Here is a 24,472-nt window from a genome sequence, read left to right on the forward strand (position 1 = left end):
TCAAAATAGAGTTGGACCAGGTTCACAGGACTGGGATGTCAATGTCATCTTCAGAAAAGCCCAACCCCTCATGGTCAGATTTCTGCTGAAGAAGGACAAACTTGCTGTTTTGGATAAAGCAAAAAACTTGAAGGGCAACACATCAACATTAATGGAGATTTCCTTAGGCTGCCCGGCAAAGAAGGAAAGAACTACTCCCCGCAATGAAAGCAGCTTGTGCGAGAGGTGACATTGCATATATAAAAAATATGAAAGACTTATTGTCCATCCACCTTCACAAATCCCACCGCATCAGAGGAAGGCCAATGCTCAGAATGTGGCTCATTAGTCTCCATCACTAGGCACGTACAGTATGCACCATGACTACTGAATCTCTTACCTACGTCACATTATCACGCACACACACCATGGCTAACAACACATCTGATTTTGAAGGACAACTCTTTAAGCTTTTTGATCCCTCTGAAACTGACTCCTACTATTTAGATGTTGACCCAGACATTTCCAGCATTTCCTCTCCTCATTTGACACCCCTGACCTCTGTTGCTGATATAATGAAACTCATTTCAATGATTTATGGATTCCTTTGCCTCCTTATTAGTTTTCTAAATTCTTCCTGAATCAGTGGCGGCTGCTGGTCTTTCAAGGAGGGGAAGCTAATTTTTCCGGCCTACATCATATATGTGTTTGTTTATTTATATTTAATTCTACCCCTCCTTCCCTTTCAAGAAAATGATCTGTGACCTTGTCGTACCAACTAGGCGTCTTTTCCAGGGACTTGACCGGTGTCCTCTCAATGGCAGCAGAGCTAGGTTGTTTATACGGCCTTGGCCCATTGTGTTGCAGGGGTAAGACTTGAACCGCTTTAAACAGGAGAAGCTCCTCTCTACACCTGCAGATGTAGCTCCAACTGTTGCTACTAATGACAACAGTTTGCAGAGCTGATGCTTTGCACTGTACAACTCCATGTCTTTCAGAAAAAGCAAGAAATCACACAGCTGTCCCTGTTGCCCTGAAAGTCCTTGTTAGAATAAAGTTCAGACCTCATTCTCCCTGAATCAAAGAGCTGGCCAAAACTTTTCAGGACACTCTGAAATGCCTCCACTGGAAACACTTGTCTCATCTTATCAAATTTCCCTGGATTGGACCAAATTTGCAAAACACCAAACACCATCTGCTCTGAAAGATACCTAGGATGGCCAGATTTCTGTAGCGCTCCTCAGGATCCTGCAGTTTTGACAGGCGGCGCTTTCTCAGGGGCTCAGTTGTCGGGTCCGATGTCAGATCGGCTGCTTTGGCATAGACAGCCTGGAAAGCCCCCTCTGACCTCTTCTCTTTTACAAAAGCAAGAAGAGACTCAATTATTTTCTTGCAGTACAGAACATCCATAGATCTCTGCTGGACATTGTCAAACACCACATCAGTCTCAGAGAAGATTTGTTCATATATGTACAACATGAACACAAACTCAAAGTCCTCATGTTAAATCAGAAAGCCTTTGGCACAATCAAATGTGTCATCATCCATAGTCTTATCTGCAATGATCTTCTCAAAAATCTCCAGAAGGGCATCATTTGCCACAGTGCTCACTGTCCGTGATGTAAAATTCCATCGAGTAGGAGCGTTTCTGAGCAACCTTGAGCAGCCTGCACCCTCAAGAAAAGACGTCCTTTTAGTGGAGTTTGAGAAAATGTGGTAAACCCAGAGAGAGATGCAAAAAGAATTCTGCACTCAGATAAGCATTTATCCCCCTGAGACAGCACCAGTTTCAATCTGTTTGCATAGCAATGCACAAACATTGCACTGGGGGCTGTTGCTTTAACTTTGGCCTGCAAACCATTGAGAGCTAAAGCCATGACAGCAGCCCCATCAAAGCTTTGTGCCACAAGTTTCTCCCTGAAATTATAGCCCTGCATGTTCTCATTCAAGACTTCAAAAACAGACTGAGCATCTCTTCCCCCAGAAACATAAAAAAAAAATCCAATAAAGCGCTCCTGAATTTCACCTGCACTATCCACTTAACATTAACAATGACAGAGAGTTGGGCACTGTCCTGCATGTTTTAGGTTTCAAATTGGTCACACGTATCTGAACAGCACTTTGTTTATTCTAGAGAAACACCAGAGTGGCTTGAGTTCCTGTATGGAACTTGAGACAGTACAACATGTTTTGTTGTCTTGCAGAAATCATGATCGCCAAAGACAAGACCTTCTAAGAGAATTTTCAAAAAAATTGGATTAAATGAAGTATCTCTTAAAAGTATTTTGGAAGTGGGCTCAAACAGGAGAGAAAAAGCTGTTTTTTTCAGATTCTTAAGACACTGGGCTGTATAGTAGAATATAGAATGGAAGGTGGATTTTCAAGAAAGCAGAGTGGAAGAAATTTAAGGAAGAAAGTGATTTGTACATTAGTTCAATCCAAGAAACAAATGATGTTGAAAGAAATGAAAGTGAGTTACGACACAGTATTTATATGGCTGCACTGGCTTCAATACCAAAAAGTTCAGGAAAACTAGTTAGAAAAGTTGTTCCATGGTGGGATGCTAAATGTGAAGAGGCAGTTCGAAAAAGGAACAGAGCATTTAGAAGGTTAAAAAGAACTCATAACTTTCAACATCTGATTGATTATAAACAAGCACAGGCAGTAGTGAGAAGGTCTATAAGGCAAAGAAAAAGAACATACTGGAGAGATTATTGTACCTCAATTAAAAGTGCTATTAATATAAATGATGTATGGGGAATGATCAAGAAAATGGAAGGTAATAGAAGAGAATGGAATTATCCAATCCTGTCAGATGGAGAACAGTTAGCTATATCAAACCTAGAGAAAGCAGACATGATGGTGAACACACTGAGTAAGGTACATAGTTCAAGTAATTTATCAGAAGAAGAAAGAAGGGGTAGGGAAGAAACAAGGAGTCTATATACTGAGATTATTCAAAAGAAAGACAAAACAGAGGATAAATATAATGTTCCATTCACACTGAGAGAGTTAAGAAATGCTTTGGATAAGTGTAAGAACTCAGCTCCTGGCAAAGATGAAATATGTTATAGCATGTTAAGACATTTAAGTGAAACAGGAATCCAGAAGGTTTTAAATGTATTTAATAAAATATGGGAAGAAGGAAAGATCCCTACAGGATGGAAGGAGGCAGTTATTGTTCCAATAAGAAAACCAGGAAAAGATGCTAGTAATCCAGCTAATTATAGGCCAATAGCTCTAACTTCTCACTTAGGTAAATTAATGGAAAGGTTGGTGAATGGAAGGATAATGCACTTTATTTGAGAGAGGCGGGTGATGACTAGTTGTCAGAGTGGTTTTAGAAAGGGGAGAAGTACTATTGATTCAGTCATATGTCTTGAGGACGAAATCAGAAAAGCACAGGTAAAGAAAGAGACTGTTGTGGCAGTATTTTTAGATGTGGAAAAAGCATATGATATGCTATGGGTATAGGGCCTTTTAATCAAAATGCATATGTTAGGAATTGGAGGAAATATGTTTAACTGGGTAATGGACTTTTTAAATAATAGAAGTATTCAGGTGAAAATAGGGAAAGAAACATCTAGAAGGTGCTTGGTAGAAAACGGGACACCGCAAGGAAGTGTGATTAGTCCATTACTGTTCAACATCATGATTAATGACATTTTCGCTAATGTTCAGCCAGGTATTGGAAAATGACTATTTGCAGACGATGGTAGCTTATGGAAAAGGGGGAAAATATAAAGTACACCCTGAAGAAGGTACAGGAAGCTCTAACACTAGTGGAGAACTGGGGAAGGAAATGGGGCTTTAGATTCTCTATTGAGAAGACTAAGGTTGTGTTTTTACTCGAAAGAAAACAGATGAAAATATAAAACTGGAGCTGTATGGTAGGAATTTGGAGAGGGTTAAAAGTTTTAAATTTCTTGGTGTGTTTTTTGATTCAGGACTTACATGGAGGGACCATGTATCAAAATTAGTAGATAAATGTAAAAAAGTAATGAATTTAATGAGATGTCTTGCTGGAACAGTATGGGGAGCAGATATATCTTCTTTGAAGCAAATTTATGTTTATTTAATCAGAGCAAGAATTGAATATGGGTGTTTGGTTTATGGATCTGCAGCCAAATCAGTTTTAGCTGGATTAGATAAAGTCCAAGCTATGGCACTTAGAATATGTACAGGAGCGGTGCGATCCTCTCCAGTATGCTCTTTGCAGGTAGAAACAGGAGAAATGCCACTCTGTCTAAGGAGAAAGCAGCTTCAGGCTAACTATTGGGTCAGCTTGATGGGTCAAAGGGATGACCACCCAGTTAAAATAACAATACAGGAAAGCTGGGAGAGAGAGGTGGCAAGACTCCCAAGTTTTGGGTGGACCGGGAAGGCAGTGGCACAGGAAATGTCAATATATGACAAGAACTTTTGTACAGGACTACTGTGGCCATCAGTACCTTTATGGGAACTGGAGGTACCAAAGATCGACTTAGAGGTACTCGAGATTAAATCACATAATCCTGAATCAAATTTGGTGCATCACTTCCAGTGTCATGTAATAGAACAATATCAAGATCACATATTAATTTTCACTGATGGCTCAAAGGATCCAGAAACAGGTGTTACAGGAGCAGCTTTCATTGTGCAGGGATAGAATGCTCAAGCTTTGAAGAGAACCTCAAATTTCCTAAGCATGTTCACAGTGGAATTATACGCAATCCTGATGGCAGTGCAATGGACAGAGCAGATTCAGAACCATAAAGTTTTGATATGTAGTGAATCTGTGTCAGCGATCAATAGTGTTGGGAAAGGATCGTCAAAGAGTCGGCAAGATCTAGTATATGACATTCTTCTGGCCATAAGAGATTTGAAAAGGAGAGGGGTAGAAATATCGTTTCTATGGGTCCCAGCTCATGTCAGTATTGCAACAAATGAAAAGGTTGATAAGTTGGCCAAGGAAGCTGCTCTAAAGGAAACTGTAGATGTCAACATAAATCTATCAAAGGCAGAGGGTAAAAGTATAGTTTGGCAGGAAACCATTTTAAAATGGCAGCAGCTCTGGGAGCAAGAACACAAAGGCAGGCACCTATTGGCATTATCTAGTAGGGTAACTGATTCAGTTAACATCTGCAAAAGAGGGGGGTTAAGACGTAAGGAACAGGTTACTATTTCTAGATTGAGAATTGGGCACACATATCTGAACAGCACCTTGTTTATTTTAGGGAAACACCAGAGTGGCTTGTGTTCCTGTCTGGAACCTGAGACAGTACAACATGTTTTGATGTCTTGCAGAAAACATGATCGCCAGAGACAAGACCTTCTTAGAGAATTGCAAGAAATTGGATTAAATGAAGTTTCTCTTAAAAGTGTTTTGGAAGTGGGATCAAGCAGGAGGGGAAAAAGCAGTTTTTTCAGATTCTTAAAAGACACTGGGCTGTATAGTAGAATATAGAGCACTAAGGTACTAGTCCCATAGGTGGCAGCAATGCAACTTTTGGATGCCGGCTGCCGTAAAACCGCAAAGAAGAAGAAGAAGAAGAATCAGGTGTGTTGGAGCAGAGAGAAACCTGAAACATGCAGGACAGTGGCTCTCTAGGACCGGAATTGCCTACCCCTGGTTTAGACCTTTAACCCCCCTAGGGTTAAACTTAAAAACTTTGTTCTTGTCTTTTCTTTTGCACATATTTTGTACTTATACCCATGTGTCAATAGAGGTAACAATCATCTTTTTTTTTTTTTAATTGAGAATCCCTTGAAAATGTAATACCGTCAAAGGCCAGTGTGTGGCGGCCGACTCTTCCGCTGGACTGAGTATGGTACCATCTGTACTGTGGCAGCTCCACTCCTGCACACAGGGGGCGCTGCTGTGCTCTAGTTCCTTATGGATAAACCCTGCCGTGTTGTGAAGCCAACAAGTCAACAAAGACTACGCAGCCTGGGTGTCCACGTTGTTCTACGTAAAGTAAAACCCCCTGGTTATGAATATCAGATAGTACTTTAACGTTTAGAACTGACGGCTTCATTTTAGGGGCAAACGTCTGTTTCTTCCGTCATAGAGCCCGAGGGTTCCCAGCTCGTTGTGACAATGTCGACTGCCCTGGACTTCCATTCTCAGATCGCCTCCATCATGGAGGTGCTGGCCAACGCGGCCGTGGCAGAAATTTGTAAAGTTGTGGACGACGGATATTCCGTGGTTCATCTGGAAATGTCCCGGAGCCAGAAAGAAAACGAGTTCCTGCGGAGGAAAATCAAACAGCTGGAGCTGCAGGTCTCCAGGTACCGAGCGGAAAGAGTGAAGGGAACGGATGGCTCCACCAGCAGCCGCTTCGCCGGGGTCCGCCTCCTCCACCGGCACATTCGAGACTCACTGTCGGGTACGTAACGTTAGCCCCGACGGCTATAACGTTAACTTAAGTCTGTTCAAAAGGGTGTTCGTAATGTTAAACTCAGCGTGAATGAAGCCAACAGTGTTTTATGTCAACAAGACCTAAACAAGGGGTCCAGTCAAAGGATAAACTGCCCCAGGTGCCTGCACAGAAATACAGCAACGAGCAGCAGCGGGAACTTTATAAAAAAAATAGTCCCTGTGAAAACGGTCGACAGCGTGTTTACTTGATTAGCCACATTATCAGACCTAATATCACGGTGTATCTTAGGGTAGCCTACCCCGCAGAGTATCCGCAGGGCACCGAGGGGTCTGTGGGACACACCTTCTCTAACCTTTGGCAGCTTGTAAAGCCTCCTCACCTACTGTATGACTATGTTAGCTGCTTTATAGACCACTGGAGACTGTGTTTCACATGAGACCTTCACCAATAGCTGACATGAAGTGTGCATGAGTTTTGGTTGTTTGTTGGTACAGAACATCATGACTTTGATGCCTGTATACTGTGAAAATATAAATGTGAATATCCAGCATATCTCGAATATTTCCAAGAACAGAATGAGACTCAAACTGGGACGCTAATGTGCATATGCACTCACTGTTTACACTGATACTGTAGCTAATAGCCCTGCCTATTCTGTTTATGGAATGGTACAACAAACAAACAAACATTGTTCTCACTATATTCAACTACTGGTGAAGAGACGCAGTCACAGTCTGTGCTAATCAGCATGTTTTATATTAAAGGTTGAATATGGAGAATGAGCAGAACACCTCCATCTAGTATCTCAAGATCATAGTCGCAACAACAAAAAATAACTCCAGCAGTCGGGTTGCCAGGTTCATTGCGTTGTGTGTCAGTGATCAGCCAATGATGAGCGATGTGTATCGGGTTCTCTCCAAGCTCTGATGTAATAGAAGATGGACGACGTGAATAACGGAGCTAGTCATGCTAGCACAATTAGCGCCACATGTTTAGACAAAAACTCGACAAAACCTGTATAGACTGTGGCGATCATCCGTGACATCATCATCATCTAAACACTTCAGTTTGACATTAATTGAACCACAAATGATGTTTATCTGAGGTAAATGTAGGAAAGAAGATACAGTTTTAGATTAAGATTAGGACATACAAGACTTAATGCTACTTTATATATGATGATAACGACAGCGTCAGATACATGTGAGATTTGTTAATGTAGGGAAACTGTTGAACGTGCACTAATAGATTGTAGGAAGTTTATTGTAGAAAGGAAGAGATTGAAGGACAGGTGTAGATATGGGAAGAGAGTGGAGCATCAAAGGACTGTTCGAGACATGGGGAAAACAATCACAGGTTAAAAGGGGGTTTACTTAAAGGTTGAATATGGAGAATGAGCAAAACTCCTCCATCTAGTGTCTCGAGATCGTAGTCGCAACAACAAAAAAATATTCCAGCAGTTGGGTTGCCAGGTTTGTTGCAGTGTGTCAGTGATCAGCCTGCTCCATGTCAGTGATGAATCAAACAGGGGAACCACTCATTCGGACTAATCCATTCATTTGACAACAGTATTTAACGTTAGCCAGTCTTCAACTGGAATTCTTTCTTTGACTGCTGTGTAATCCATTAGCTAGCTCTCAACTCAAAATGATTTATTGTTTCTGTAGCAACAACAGACAACCCTGGCAACCAGCAACGCCCAACGCTATTGGCTGTTTCAATGGAAACAGAACGTGACAGAAGGTCATTGTCAAACCCGTCAGTTTCTTTTAAAATATTAATTCAGAATACATTTTTTCCATTCTTATTTTCATTGTGTACCCCTCAAAACGCCTCTTAGGTGTATTATTATATCTTTTAAATATAGCTTTAAATAAAGATTCTACATATTTAACTTTTAATAATAGACTTGATTACAGCGGGTATGTCAAAGGTATCACTTTTCCTCCTTCGTTTTCGTTGATTTCATTTGATCAACTGCTGCTATCATATGTGGAATACCACAAGGATCAGTTCTGGATGCTGTTTGGTGTTACGTCACCATAACATCTCTTTAAACAACTTAAGCGTGGACAGCACATAGTACCCCATAGCAGGCAATACAATAAATAAGGAGAGGGAGCGCCGTAAGTGAAAACAAACAGTTTTTTTGCTGTTTCATTACAACTAGAAATGCAGGTGTAGCAATTATCTCACTATCTCTGTCCTCATTTATATTTTAGAAATGCTACAAATCATATCCAGCTATGGAAAAAAGCCTGAAAAGGCATAAGTAAGAAAAGAAGTACAGAGAGACGTTGCAATGGAGATGATGCACCGTCTCATCTCACTGGTGTGAACTGTCAGATTTCAGAATGTTGCAGAAGTAGTTACAAGTTTCAACTCCTCTCGTCTCAAATCTATGGTCTGAACTGGGCTTTAAACACTGTGCAAAGATACAAAGGGTTTTTACACTGGACAGCAAGCTGGCAATTTGGCTGCCTACCGGCCTGGTCTGCGTATTCAGAGAGATGGCAGCATATTGCCGCCCTGATTTCGGACCCTATACATATTGGCGGCTCGATTTCCATGTAAATAGAGTTCTTTGTGGCTTGCTGGCACATTTCGTGGAGGTTGCGTGAACTGTTGTGCAACCCTCAGCCTGGAGTTTTAAAAGCAGGAAACAGCTGATCACAGAAACAGGAGACAGCAAGTCATCACCTGGTCATCTCATCAACCAAATATAATAATAAGTCCGTCGAGATGAGCGATTGGAAAGCCTAGGAAATCTGTGAGATGCTGACCATCACGGCAGAGAAAGTCCTAAATTCTCTGAGGAACACAAGACAGTGACACTGTGTTAGTGCTTGTTTCAATCTACAATCGTAAAGAATCCCATCTTTCACCGTCATGGGTACGGTGAAAGATGGGATTCTTTATGAAAAGGTGGTCTAGGAACTTTTCCGACTTGACTTTCGCCGGGAGGGAATGTAACATACGTTTCCTGTATGTTACATAAATTGAGTGACCACAATAACAAGAGCACAGATTTGTGCCTCATGTCACATCACATGTTCAGGCGACACATATCTTAGAAAGCCGGCTTTTGGGGAAAGGAGGAATATTACGCCTCGATTTCACATACAGGCCGTAAAACTGCCGCCGTTGCCTGGCCGCCAATGTGAAAGCGTTTCTGTACAAAAACACCTGTCTTAACATAAATGTTCACAGGCTTGAATTTCAAAACTGTTCTTTTTACAGCAGATGTTATATTGACTTTAGTTGTAGTAATTAGTGGGCAATTATTCTCATTTTATTGTTCTACCAGGCCCCTCATTGCAAGGCAGGACCAGATTTCTGAACCGAGACCCAGGGACTCAGCAGTCCGTGCAGAAGATCCAGCCTATCAACCTGGATCAGGATCCCGATCAGGAGGTCGTCACAACCACCAAAACTGAGGTAGCAATTCAGCTTAAGTTGAAAAAAAATTTCAAGCTGCAGTAGAGTAAAAAGAAAAAAAATGCAAGGATTTGAAGCAGAGCAAGACCCTTTCCTGCAGCTCTCCCCTTTCTGTTCTGAGCCAATAGGAACACACTCTCATTCTGAAATGACCTGTGATTGGTCAAAGTCCCCCGTCAACGGGCAGATGTTCTATAGTCTGAAAACAGAGCCAAGATAAGGTGCAGGAGTCTAGTTTTCTCTCAGAACACTTGAATTGTAATATGATGAAATATTATTTTGGCTCCAAAAAGCCAAAAATAAACTGCCTACCCCAGGTCTAACAGGACTACTGTATAAAGAGACTCACTTCTGGTGTCTCCCATGGGACCATATTTTTGAAAAAATATGTAGAGTAGTTAAGAGCAAGAGCCAGATCTTTTTTAGTCCCATTTGAATAGTGCCATGAATTACACACATGAAATTTGTCAATTTAAAAGATCAAATGGTCATGATAGGTGCAGTTTGTCGTGATCACCATTTAGTTTTGTGCCCATGTTTAAGGATGCACTGTCCAACTTTTTTAGTCTTGGTGCAGATACCTGGGCTTTGCATACCGGTCGATACTCGATACCATAGTCGAATCAATAAACGGTTCACCTCACCATGTGGAAGAGACTAAAGGCATCAGGCTTGACTCAAACGTTACTCTCCTAACTTTGTAAAAAAAATTCTGTGATAACAGCGGGACAGTCGAGTGTCTGGGGTTAGTTCACAGTCTGTAACAACTGTAAGAGAGTCCAGTGTCTGTGTTTAGTTCAAAAGTCTGTAATAACCAGTGTCTGGGGTTAGTTCAGAAGTCTGTGATAACAGCGGGACAGTCGAGTTTCTGGGGTTAGTTCAAAAGTCCGTAATAACGTAATAACATAATAATCATTAAGAATTCACACAAGCTATTCGTACAATTAATACACAAACAGCTGTTTGATGGATTCACTCTGCAGTGTGAAAAACAACAATAAGATGAAGGATCGTACATTCAAATGAAGATACCTTTAAAAAAAAAAACCTCATAACTTATAAATATATTGTTGTGTTTAATACAGTCTTTATTTTTATGCTTTAGTTCGTTTTATTTTTGTTTTAATGTGTTTGTTTGTTTTTAAAATTAGATTATTCCCCACATATGTGGCTTTTTGGACCAAACAAATCAAATATAAAAAGTCATGCCAACACAATGCGTAAGGATGCAAACTCGCTGATTTACTGACAGATGAGGACGAGCAGTTTATGAGCCGGCTGCGACCGCCGTGGACTGTTCTCATGGTTCGTTTGAAACTCTGAGAAGTCCGAGTTGCAGCAACGTCCTGTTTTCCAAATGTAATCTGTGCTGTTGACTGCACTCATGTTGCTGTAAGATCACAGAGTGAGAATGAAAATGCTTTCATTCATCTCTTCCTCATTTTGGCCACGGTGTGACCTTCTGAAGCTGCATTAACTGTGTCTGCATCATGTCTCCACTCTACGGCCGTTTTGTCATTAGTAAAGTTCTCTCTGTGTTTGTCACGATGTCAGTATGAATGAATATTAATTTTGGGCGTTTTATTGACTTTTTATAGGCATGTATGTGTGTGCCACAAAGCTGCAAAAGCTGCACCACATTTAGAGTTGACAGTGATTTATAAAAGGGAAACCGGCGTAGGACGTGCATGCGCATGCTCGTCCTATGTTTTGTCCGTACGCCACCTTTGAAGTGAATCCTACAGACACAGTTTTATAAATGAGGCCCTTGGTGAACAGTATCCGTTTCGTGTTTTAATATTCCTACTGTCACACCAGCCCTCATTCTCATGTCTCCTTCCTGTATGTAAAGCAGGCTGTTGCTATGTAAAACAGACCGTTGCTAAGGACGCAGTTCCGGAGCACCCAGAGCCTGAGCGGACCACATCCATAAAACTGCAAAAAGAGGTCCAGTAAATTTATTCGTAAATTTGTCAGCCAGCAAAAAAACCCAACAAAACATTAGCTTTGCGCTGCTCTGATGATCATTTTAACATGAGCTTAAATGGCTGGACTTTGCAGTAAGGAAAACACTGCACAAGAGCTGGACAACAGAGAAACGGACCAACCTGAAGTAAACACTAAACGGAACACTAACTGCTTAAAGTGGTTGCCAGGCTGGTTCTGGTACTATATTCATTTTATAAATATGTAATTATTTATACTTTAAACTGCTTGAAACTGTATAAAGTTCAAGGTTAATTTGCCCGATGACATCACCGACTAATCCATCATTAAATTTGTTGGTAAATAATGTAGCGATTGACTGTCGTTGATCATTTGTGAAGGCACCAACGTAGTTGCACGATTGTCATGTGCAGTCATCTGGTTCTTGTCTTGACTGTGAGAACAATACTTAAATATCTTTAATGTAAAGAATATTAAAATAACATTTATCATGTTCCCCTATTTTTCAAATGTTAAAAAGCACTGATGGCAACCAAAGGCCAAGAGCTGGTTGCTTGTTGCTGTCGAGAGTTACCTTTGAGGCTTTGACAGTCAGGGGCTGCGGCCGACCGTAAAATCTAACAGACTATTTTTAACTCAATGTTTTGTGTCAAACTGTTGATTTCTTTAGTATGTAGCCGTCTAATAAGTGGGATAATGTGGAGCGAGCTGGTCATTATTTCCAGTGAAACCCCTTCAGGGTGACTAATTCCATCATTACACGTTGTTTGCTAGACAGATATGAATGCAATCACAGGCAATAGTGGTTGATTATGTACCCATCACCTAAATATATACCGTGCATATTTAATTTTATCATAACATCTGTTATCCTTTATACAGGCAGCAGCTTTATTATTGTAATTGTTTTATAATGGAAAATTATTTTTGTGGGCAGAAACCATTTGTACTCCCGTTATTAAGGGATTTTTAATCAGTTTGTCCTCTTCAGCCTGCAGATTCTGAGGAGGAGGGGGGACTGCTGATCCTAAAGGTGGAGGGAACGATGGAGGAGAGAACTGCCAGCCACGAGGCACCAGGAGTCGCCTGCACCAGCAGCAGAGGAGACGCCAATGCTGCCACATCAGTCACCGCCGCCCCGACAGACGCCAGACGCTGCAGCGAAACGGAGGTCAGTGGATCGGACTTCATCACCTTTGTTGTCGGCAGGACAGCTGAAACTGACAGCAGCAGCAGTGACATGGCCCACAATCCCCAGCTGGGGCTAACAGGAAGTGATGTCAGAGCAGGGGACAGTGAGGCGTTGAACTCAGAGGCTGGCGTGATGCCAATCAGGGATGCCGTGCCAGCTTTGTGTGACGATGTAATGGACGGCAGGAGAGATAATGAGGCTGCGTTAGACTTCTCCAAGTCCTCCCTGTCAGAGGTGATAGTCATTGATGAGGGGGGGAAGTCAGACAAGGAGGAAAAGGAGTGGGAGTGGTCAGATTTATACCAGACAAGCAGAGGGAGAGACGGACATGAAATTACTACATTACCTACAACTCAATATGCTGGGCTGGAATCAGCAGGAAAAGGGTCAGTGCTGCTGAAGTCCTCTCTGCAGGCGGGGTCTATTCTCCCTCACGATGACACTCCAAGAACATCTAGTGCTGCGACGAGCTTCGATAACAACTCCTCCGTGGCTCTGCACCACCCCGTGAGCCACCGCAAGCCCTTCTCCAGCAGCTTCCACCTGGCCTTCTACCACGCCGTCACCACGGAGCGCCCATATGGCTGCACCAGCTGCTCCAAGCGCTTCTTCCTGCAGTCCGACCTGCAGAAGCACATGGCCAGGCACACCAGGGAGAAGCCCTACATCTGCCTGCTGTGCGGCAAGAGATTTGTGTGCCAGAGCCAGCTGGACATGCACCACAACGTGCACACAGGAGAGAGGCCCTTCAACTGCCCCGTCTGCAACCGGCGCTTCTCCCATCCAAGCAACCTCAAGAGGCACCAAAACATCCAGCACTCAGCTCAGAGACATGACCTCCCACAGCAGGGCTGTACTTCCCCCGAAGAGGACAGAGCTTCTTAACATTTTTGACATGTTTTGTAGCAGTCCATTTTTTTCTACAAAAATGTACATGTTGTCATATCTGAATATGCCCCCACGTCACTTTATTACATAAAAGTTTTATGTAAAAGTCATAACTCATAACTGCATCACTCAGTTACCATCTCTAGAAGTAAAATCAGACCATGAAATGAAGTGAATGCTCATTTTAAACTGTTAAAGAACTTCTTCTAGTGTCGGATCTGTAAAATCTGAGACTGTGATTTCCCCTAGCATCATTTTCAACTTTTTTCATGTCAACTGCATCCATGAATTTATGTATATCTAGCAAACACTTGACTTACAACAATAAAATAGAAAATAGGACGACAAAACAAGTTTTAAAGTCTGTTGGTGACGGAGCCCGAGAGAGAAGGAAGGGAGAACCCTCATCCTCCTTCGTGTACTTTCCGACTCTCTGCTCCCCTGTATCGTTTTGGCCGACCATCCACGCGGAGCCGACCTTATCGGAGCCTAAAAGCGCTATGTCTTGAAACCGGGTCCCAGAGTGAGTAGATCCAAAAAAACGCCCCCCTTGGCGTTGTCGTCTGGACAGCGAAACTGTATATTTTGTTAAGCGATGCCGTCATCGCCCCACCTCTGGCCTTAAGCCCTGTGGCATTACATAATAACAACAACAACTGTGCTGCTGCGTGAGAGGAGAGAGACGGACCCATAGATTGTTACTGAACTTGACTCTGAGGGCGCACTCACACTGTCTGCTCGTACCACGCCCCGGGCTTTAGGGTACTTGCCCCCCTCCCTCTCCCTCCGCTGGCCAGCCTGTTTGAACTCACACTGCCTGGGCCTCGCGCAAATGCTTCTTGCCTGTTCATACGTCATCACGTCGTAACACATCACACGCATTGATGACGTCATCGCGATGCGTCGCTTTATTTGCAAATCTTTCCATAGACCTCAGTGTTTTTGTGCGTCTTGTCGACTGTTTTTGAATCTTTTCATTGACCAAATCTGCAGTAAACACTCCACCTCCGCATCACACCAACGTGAACCTTTCGCCCGCCATTGTTGTTGTTGTTAAATGTCCGTGCATGGTCAGTCTTTTTTTTTTTCTATGTCCAAACAGGCGCACATAAAATGACGTGAGAGCCGCCGTAGGCGTCGTGCTCGTACACGCACGCACGCTCGTGCTTGTACATTTGCAATCATACAACAAACTTACAAAAGCCCAACTCTCCCAAACGGGCCGTAGACGTCCAGCTGGCCGCAGCTAGGCGCAGAGCGGTTGCACTCACACTGGTCAAACGAACTAGGCTTTACACGTAAAACCTGTTTTGGCACGTTGCGGAAGAACAGTGTGAGTGCACCCTGAGCCACATGCATGGGAATGAATTAGGCCCAGCACAGATATCTCCCTTTTCCCTGATGCTCTGAATAAGTCGCTAAATTGGTGGCTCATTCCTTTTTATAAATAAAATTGCTAAGAAAGTCTTAAAAGTGTGACACTAACTGCAGAGTGATTGGTCCTTTCACATCAGAGTCCAAAACAGCACAAAAGTCTCCACTAACACCAGAAACAGTGGACAGATTTCTCTCTAGGTTGAAGGAGGATTTGGGAAGTCTCCAGATTTGGAGTGAAACTCTTTGTTGTTTGTATTCTCCACAGCGTCTCCCCGTCTCTTCTTCTCTGTTGTTGGTGTATTTCTGTGGCAGTTACAGCGCCACATCCAGGCCTGGCATGTGAACTACAGCATTTTTAGTCTGTGCACCTGGTTTCCTGTGGACGCAGAGATTTCTTGAGTCGTGGCCCAGTGGACGGAAAACTTATATAATAAAAAACAAAAACGTTTTGTTGTGGTCGTACCCTCAGACTCTATATACAGGGCACATGCCCTAGCCACTGAGCCACCTCCTCTGGCTTATTTTTCATAGATTTCTATTTTCCATCTTATTAAGAAAGATTGGAGTGAGATGAGTTTTCTCCTCACCTGTAGGACCACAGATCTCTACATTCTAATACAGGATGTAGACGTACTGCAGTTGCAGCTGCTCTCACTGTTGTATTCTGCTGTAAACTGGTTTAAACGCCTCTGCATCATTGAGCTCTGTTTGAAATGCTTTTTCACTTAAGACATTCTGTCACTTAATCCATCACATCATCAGTGTAACAGCATTATTCACCATTTAAATGTGTCCTTTTAATCAGAGCTATGGGCTTGACCGAAGGCAGAAATGTACACATACTCATGTAAACACGGTGTAGTGTAAATATGCCAATAAATCATTTTTACTGTACGTATTTATGTATTATTTATTGCAAAATGAACATAAGTTTTAAGTGAAATTACCACAATCTTCAAATGATCAAAAAATTTTCATATCAGATTTTTATGAGAAATTTGTGTTAATATGTTAAGCGGCATTTTCACTAACACACCCCCCCCCCCCCCCCCCCAACATTGCAACTACCCTGTTAACCACCCACCTTCGAGAGGGTTTCCCAAATTGGCCATACGTTTTTAAAAGGTGCTCCTGCAGCCGGCTGGTTACCGCCAAGAGTTCAGCACGGTGAACAGAGGCAGGCCAAACCTGTGCACGTTCACAAATACAGCTTTAGTATTCATTAGGATGACATAACTGTGTCAAGAAATCTCTGTATGATTTCATCACCATACCAATCCTTTGAAGATGATAAATTGTAATTTTGAATAATAACTTATTTGAAAAGAAGATTTACACATAGTAAGTAACTTATATCAATAATATCATTTAAATACATCTAGCACACGTGTGGTAAACCCTCTTATATGGCACTTTTCTTATCTAGGGAGCACTCGATTACAACAAATGCCAGCAGTCACCCATTTTCACACACACACACACACACACACACACATTAAAATGTAATTCTGGCGTTAAATCATCCCATAGTCCTTTTGGACACTTACACACATCAAATAGACCATAGAGGCAGTTTTTTTCGTGTATAAACTATTAACAGAGGTATTCCAGTAGAGTGGCTAACAGCCGGAAGTGGCTAACACTGATTAGCTCGGGGCAATACGGTGAACGAATTAACACGTCTTTTTTAACCACTAATACTGCTGAAAATAACAGCAACAGAGTCCCTACACAGAAAACAAACCACAAACAAAGTAGTTAGTGAACCCAGAGTTTATTAAAAGAGTGTTTTAAAGACTTACCTACTGGCCCAGGTACAAGCTCCTCTCATAGTAAAGTCCATTCAAGTGGATTACCAAAGTCAATCCCAAAGGAAGGAGCCCATTGGTGCTTTGTTACTGTGTAGGGACTCTTCTCATGCTGCTGCAGAGGTTTGGTGTTATTTTCAGCAGTATTAGTGGTTAAAAAAGACGTTTGAATGCCTTCACCATACTGCCCCGAGCTAATCATTGTTCACGACAGGCTGTTAGCGACTCTCCGGGATTTTTCCGTTAATAGTTGTTACACTAAAAAACTGTCTCAGTGGCTTATTCGATGTATGCAAATGTCGAAAAAGACCGTGGTTTTACGCTGGAATTACACTTTAAATAAAGGAACCTCCTGAGCCGTGCTGTGTCATATCTAACAAGCCAGTGACTCCTATTTGAAATGATTATTATTACTGTCAGAGCCTCATGGGTTCTTTGTGTCAGCTTAACGCCTGCCTCCTCTTTCCAGGGCCAGAGATGTCTGAAAGACACGAGCAGCACTCAGCACAAGGCGGAAAAGATGCATGAAGTGCAAGGTATCTGTTTTTCTGTCTCATCCTTTCCTGTGGTGCACCTACACCAAGCAACTTCATATAGTCGCTCTCCAATTAGTAGTGACTCCTTTATTTTGAGTAAAGTTTCATCATCACCCCACTACAGAGCATGTCCATGTTTACCTCCTCAGCTGTGTGAGGCTTCACATCAAAGTGAGTCAAAGCATACTGCAGGGAATAAAATGATAGAGATTTCAGATTTCAAAGTTTCTCTCAGCTCCACGCATTGGTTCCTACTATAGAAACCTCACTAATATATACTTTGATTTAAAAGAAAATCACACACAGAAAACATTTTCAGGTGCTGGATCAAAAAAGTCAGGATCAGGGAAGAAATCTGCACATTGTGTTTAAAGCTCCCAGCAATTTGTATTATGCATCGTTTCGATCCAACAGATCCTCTACAGGCATTGTCAAATTACCATCACCAAGCAGAACATGCTGTTTTTAGACACTAAGGGCGTACTCACACTGTCCTTCTGGTCGGGGCCAAAACCGTTTTTTCAGCTAAAGCCTAGTACCTTTAAGCAGTGTGAGTGCACCCGCTCCGCGCACAACTGCGGCCAGCGGGCCGTCCACGGCCCGCTTGAAAGAGGTGGGCTTTAGCGGAGCCGTTTGCACATGTACGAGCACGAGCGTGCGCAAGTGTACGAGCACGAGCCCTACGGCAGTAGCGTTATGTCCGCCTGTTCTGACATGTAAATAGAAGGACGGACCATGCGCGGACATTTAACAACAACAACAATGGCGGTGAAAGGTTCACGTTGGTGTGGTGCGGAGGTGGAGTGTTTACTGCAGATTTGGTCGGATGAAAATATTCAAAAACAGTCGACAAGACGCACAAAAACTCCAGGTCTGTGGAAAGATTTGTAAACAAAGCCACACACACGCGATCAATGCGTGTGACGTGTTACGGCGTGATGTCGTATGGACAGCAAGAAGCATTGGCCGAAGCCCAGGCAGTGTGAGTACAAACGCGGGGGGAGAGGGAGGGGGGACAAGTACCCTAAAGTCCGGGTCGCGGTACGGAAGGACAGTGTGAGTACGTCCTAACACAAACACGTTCATCACTCAGGTGATTGCGCATGATCTGCATAACTGCGTCAATCTAGTCTCAAGCTCGACCAATCAGAGCCGAGCTCAGCGAACGAGAAGGAACTAGAAACCTAAGGATCAATAGGCGCGTTTCCATTTTGGTCAAATTTGGCTGCTGGGAAGTTTGAAGGCACGCCCTCTCAAAAGTCCTCTCACTCGCTGTGTTTTCATTACAAAAAAGAGCCCCAGAGGGATTTACCAGACTCCGGGGCTGACTTATTAAAATGTATGTTGTTCAAGAATTACGATGAAAACAAAGAATTTATCATTTTGACATTTAAGGTGGCTCAATTTATTCATGATGTTAACTCGTGCACCAAGTAACATGAAAGAAAACGCTCCGCCTTAAAATTTCCAGTAGCTGTCAAAAAGTGTGTGTTAGTGACGGACAGGCTGTCCCCGGTGCAGAGGATGTTATATAGCATATCTCTATTCAGGAATAGCTCAGTATAGGAGGGAGACCTGAGTATTCGACCGTAATGGAAACGCCACTAATATTACAACCCTGTTTCCAAAAGAGTTGGGGCACTGTAAAATATAAACAAAAACAATTCAATGATTTTCGAATCATTTAAAGCGGTTCTCACAGCACTCCTCTTCCCCCTACCTGACCTCTGACCCTCCCTCCTCCCCCGACACGTCCGGTGAGAGGGAAATGCTGCGTTCACTGGAATGCCTGTCAAATTGGAACCTCCTACTATCGAATTTGAGGGAGATCGACCTACCCCGGATTTGCTAGTAAGAGGTTCCACTTTGACAGGTATTCCAGAAATATATGAGAATGGAGTTTGAGTTTCAAAGCCTGGTGGATTTCCTCTACATTTTAGCGTACCATACGCTAATAAGGAGATAAGATTAGATTAAAAAAGAAAAGTGTAAAAATGCCAGAACCATTTTAAAGGGATGGAATCAGCTCTCTGTTGAGGTCCCATATGTGCTGTAAGGGAGCACAGCAGTGTGTGGTGTTGAATGTTGAAACCCAGTAAATACAAATAATAAATGACAAATCAGGTTTCAGATTGATTTATTACACTTACTTCAGCCATTCGGTCCACTTTGATGAAAGTCGGCTGTGGCTTAGAGGTAGAGCGGGTAGACCTTCATTTGAGAAATCGGCGGTTCGATCCTAGGCTCCCGATCCGCATGTTGAAGTGTCCTTGGGCACTGAGCCCCACATTGCTCCCTGTGCTGTCATCAGTATGAATGTCTGTGAGTGGGTGAATGTGACAAGTGTTGTAAAGTGCCTTGGGAGTCAGAAGACTAGAAAGGCGCTTTATAAGTTCAAGTCCATTTACCAATGCTGTACGGTTTCTTACTCATCTGCCAAACAGCAATGTAGGAAATGACTGCACCAAATGTACATTATTTGTTCAAAATATCCATGTTTTGTCATGATTTCATGAAACCATTTATCATAAATGGGATTCCAGCATTTTCTCACAGTTTACAATAGGTCAGTAGTTGGCAGGGAGGTCAAGAATAAGAAGTAGAGATGCACCGATCCATTTTTTCCCGCTCCTACTGTTGAATGAACTAAGCGTGTACCTGTCCATGTGAGTGAAGGCATCAGCCTGGACATAAACATTTAGCCTGGTTAAAACAAAGGTAACAAATTAACACAGATATAAATGTACTTAACATTATTTATTAACAAATAACAAAGTGTACATTAGAAGCAAGAATACATAAATAACACTTCCATGTAAAGTGCAAACAGATATTTTCAAATGGAATATAAACCTTAGCCGCTGTTCAGAATCAGAAATACTTTAATCAAACCCAGGGGGAAATTATTTTAGTCTCAAACTCCAGCTACACAAACACAACATATTTAACAACAATAGAATTTTCAACATAGAATTGAAGTGACCAGATCACTGTGACTGTATTGATGTGTATGATATTAATAAAAAAGAAAGGACTGGATCAGTATTCTGGATCGGCCTCATTCATCCAGATAATTAGTCAATATCAGAGCAGATATCTGATCCAGATAATTAGTCAATATCAGAGCAGATATCAGATCAGATAATGAGTCAATATCAGAGCAGATATCTGATCCAGATAATTAGTCAATATCAGAGCAGATATCTGATCCAGATAATTAGTCAATATCAGAGCAGATATCAGATCAGATAATGAGTCAATATCAGAGCAGATATCTGATCCAGATAATTAGTCAATATCAGAGCAGATATCAGATCAGATAATGAGTCAATATCAGAGCAGATATCTGATCAGATAATTAGTCAATATCAGAGCTGATATCAGATCCAGATAATTAGTCAATATCAGAGCAGATATCTGATCAGATAATTAGTCAATATCAGAGCAGATATCTGATCAGATAATTAGTCAATATCAGAGCAGGTATCTGATCCAGATAATGAGTCAATATCAGAGCTGATATCTGATCCAGATAATTAGTCAATATCAGAGCAGATATCAGATCAGATAATTAGTCAATATCAGAGCAGATATCTGATCAGATAATTACTCAATATCAGAGCAGATATCAGATCAGATAATTAGTCAATATCAGAGCTGATATCAGATCCAGATAATTAGTCAATATCAGAGCTGATATCAGATCCAGATAATTAGTCAATATCAGAGCAGATATTAGATCCAGATAATTAGTCAATATCAGAGCTGATATCTGATCAGATAATGAGTCAATATCAGAGCAGATATCTGATCAGATAATGAGTCAATATCAGAGCTGATATCTGATCAGATAATGAGTCAATATCAGAGCAGATATCTGATCAGATAATGAGTCAATATCAGAGCTGATATCTGATCAGATAATTAGTCAATATCAGAGCTGATATCTGATCAGATAATGAGTCAATATCAGAGCAGATATCTGATCCAGATAATGAGTCAATATCAGAGCAGATATTAGATCCAGATAATTAGTCAATATCAGAGCTGATATCTGATCAGATAATTAGTCAATATCAGAGCAGATATCAGATCAGATAATTAGTCAATATCAGAGCAGATATCAGATCCAGATAATGAGTCAATATCAGAGCTGATATCTGATCCAGATAATGAGTCAATATCAGAGCTGATATCTGATCCAGATAATTAGTCAATATCAGAGCTGATATCTGATCAGATAATTAGTCAATATCAGAGCAGATATCTGATCCAGATAATGAGTCAATATCAGAGCAGATATCAGATCAGATAATGAGTCAATATCAGAGCTGATATCTGATCAGATAATGAGTCAATATCAGAGCTGATATCTGATCAGATAATGAGTCAATATCAGAGCTGATATCTGATCAGATAATTAGTCAATATCAGAGCAGATATTAGATCAGATAATTAGTCAATATCAGAGCTGATATCTGATCCAGATAATTAGTCAATATCAGAGCTGATATCTGATCAGATAATTAGTCAATATCAGAGCTGATATCTGATCAGATAATTAGTCAATATCAGAGCTGATATCTGATCCAAATAATTAGTCAATATCAGAGCTGATATCTGATCCAGATAATTAGTCAATATCAGAGCTGATATCTGATCAGATAATGAGTCAATATCAGAGCAGATATCTGATCAGATAATTAGTCAATATCAGAGCTGATATCAGATCCAGATAATTAGTCAATATCAGAGCAGATATCTGATCAGATAATTAGTCAATATCAGAGCAGATATCTGATCAGATAATTAGTCAATATCAGAGCAGATATCTGATCCAGATAATGAGTCAATATCAGAGCAGATATCAGATCCAGATAATTAGTCAATATCAGAGCAGATATCAGATCAGATAATTAGTCAATATCAGAGCAGATATCTGATCAGATAATTAGTCAATATCAGAGCAGATATCAGATCAGATAATTAGTCAATATCAGAGCTGATATCAGATCCAGATAATTAGTCAATATCAGAGCTGATATCAGATCCAGATAATTAGTCAATATCAGAGCAGATATTAGATCCAGATAATTAGTCAATATCAGAGCTGATATCTGATCAGATAATTAGTCAATATCAGAGCAGATATCTGATCAGATAATGAGTCAATATCAGAGCTGATATCTGATCAGATAATTAGTCAATATCAGAGCAGATATCTGATCAGATAATGAGTCAATATCAGAGCTGATATCTGATCAGATAATTAGTCAATATCAGAGCAGATATCTGATCAGATAATTAGTCAATATCAGAGCTGATATCTGATCAGATAATGAGTCAATATCAGAGCAGATATCTGATCCAGATAATGAGTCAATATCAGAGCAGATATCAGATCAGATAATTAGTCAATATCAGAGCAGATATCAGATCCAGATAATGAGTCAATATCAGAGCTGATATCTGATCCAGATAATGAGTCAATATCAGAGCTGATATCTGATCCAGATAATTAGTCAATATCAGAGCTGATATCTGGTCAGATAATTAGTCAATATCAGAGCAGATATCTGATCCAGATAATGAGTCAATATCAGAGCAGATATCAGATCAGATAATGAGTCAATATCAGAGCTGATATCTGATCAGATAATGAGTCAATATCAGAGCTGATATCTGATCAGATAATGAGTCAATATCAGAGCTGATATCTGATCCAGATAATTAGTCAATATCAGAGCTGATATCTGATCAGATAATTAGTCAATATCAGAGCTGATATCTGATCAGATAATTAGTCAATATCAGAGCTGATATCTGATCCAAATAATTAGTCAATATCAGAGCTGATATCTGATCCAGATAATTAGTCAATATCAGAGCTGATATCTGATCAGATAATGAGTCAATATCAGAGCAGATATCTGATCAGATAATTAGTCAATATCAGAGCTGATATCAGATCCAGATAATTAGTCAATATCAGAGCAGATATCTGATCAGATAATTAGTCAATATCAGAGCAGATATCTGATCAGATAATTAGTCAATATCAGAGCAGATATCTGATCCAGATAATGAGTCAATATCAGAGCAGATATCAGATCCAGATAATTAGTCAATATCAGAGCAGATATCAGATCAGATAATTAGTCAATATCAGAGCAGATATCTGATCAGATAATTAGTCAATATCAGAGCAGATATCAGATCAGATAATTAGTCAATATCAGAGCTGATATCAGATCCAGATAATTAGTCAATATCAGAGCTGATATCAGATCCAGATAATTAGTCAATATCAGAGCAGATATTAGATCCAGATAATTAGTCAATATCAGAGCTGATATCTGATCAGATAATTAGTCAATATCAGAGCAGATATCTGATCAGATAATGAGTCAATATCAGAGCTGATATCTGATCAGATAATTAGTCAATATCAGAGCAGATATCTGATCAGATAATTAGTCAATATCAGAGCTGATATCTGATCAGATAATTAGTCAATATCAGAGCAGATATCTGATCAGATAATTAGTCAATATCAGAGCTGATATCTGATCAGATAATGAGTCAATATCAGAGCAGATATCTGATCCAGATAATGAGTCAATATCAGAGCAGATATTAGATCCAGATAATTAGTCAATATCAGAGCTGATATCTGATCAGATAATTAGTCAATATCAGAGCAGATATCAGATCAGATAATTAGTCAATATCAGAGCAGATATCAGATCCAGATAATTAGTCAATATCAGAGCTGATATCTGATCCAGATAATGAGTCAATATCAGAGCTGATATCTGATCCAGATAATTAGTCAATATCAGAGCTGATATCTGATCAGATAATTAGTCAATATCAGAGCAGATATCTGATCCAGATAATGAGTCAATATCAGAGCAGATATCAGATCAGATAATGAGTCAATAT

At 40.9% G+C, this 24,472-nt stretch overlaps 1 protein-coding gene across 1 annotated transcript; it reads left to right on the forward strand.

Annotated features, from left to right (window-relative positions):
• Positions 1 to 6,058: 6,058 nt before the first annotated feature.
• LOC310956674 (uncharacterized protein) lies at positions 6,059 to 13,871 on the forward strand (the record flags this gene model as incomplete). The annotated part of the gene is made up of 3 exons (XM_083926992.1): positions 6,059 to 6,347; positions 9,649 to 9,779; positions 12,718 to 13,871. The coding sequence occupies 3 exons, from the start codon at positions 6,059 to 6,061 to the stop codon at positions 13,801 to 13,803; spliced, it is 1,506 nt and encodes a 501-aa protein (XP_083783118.1). The 3' UTR covers positions 13,804 to 13,871.
• Between the last annotated feature and the right edge of the window lie 10,601 nt (positions 13,872 to 24,472).

This window comes from Echiichthys vipera (assembly GCF_963691815.1).
Source record: "Echiichthys vipera genome assembly, chromosome: 2".
Taxonomy (NCBI): Eukaryota; Metazoa; Chordata; class Actinopteri; order Perciformes; family Trachinidae; genus Echiichthys; species Echiichthys vipera.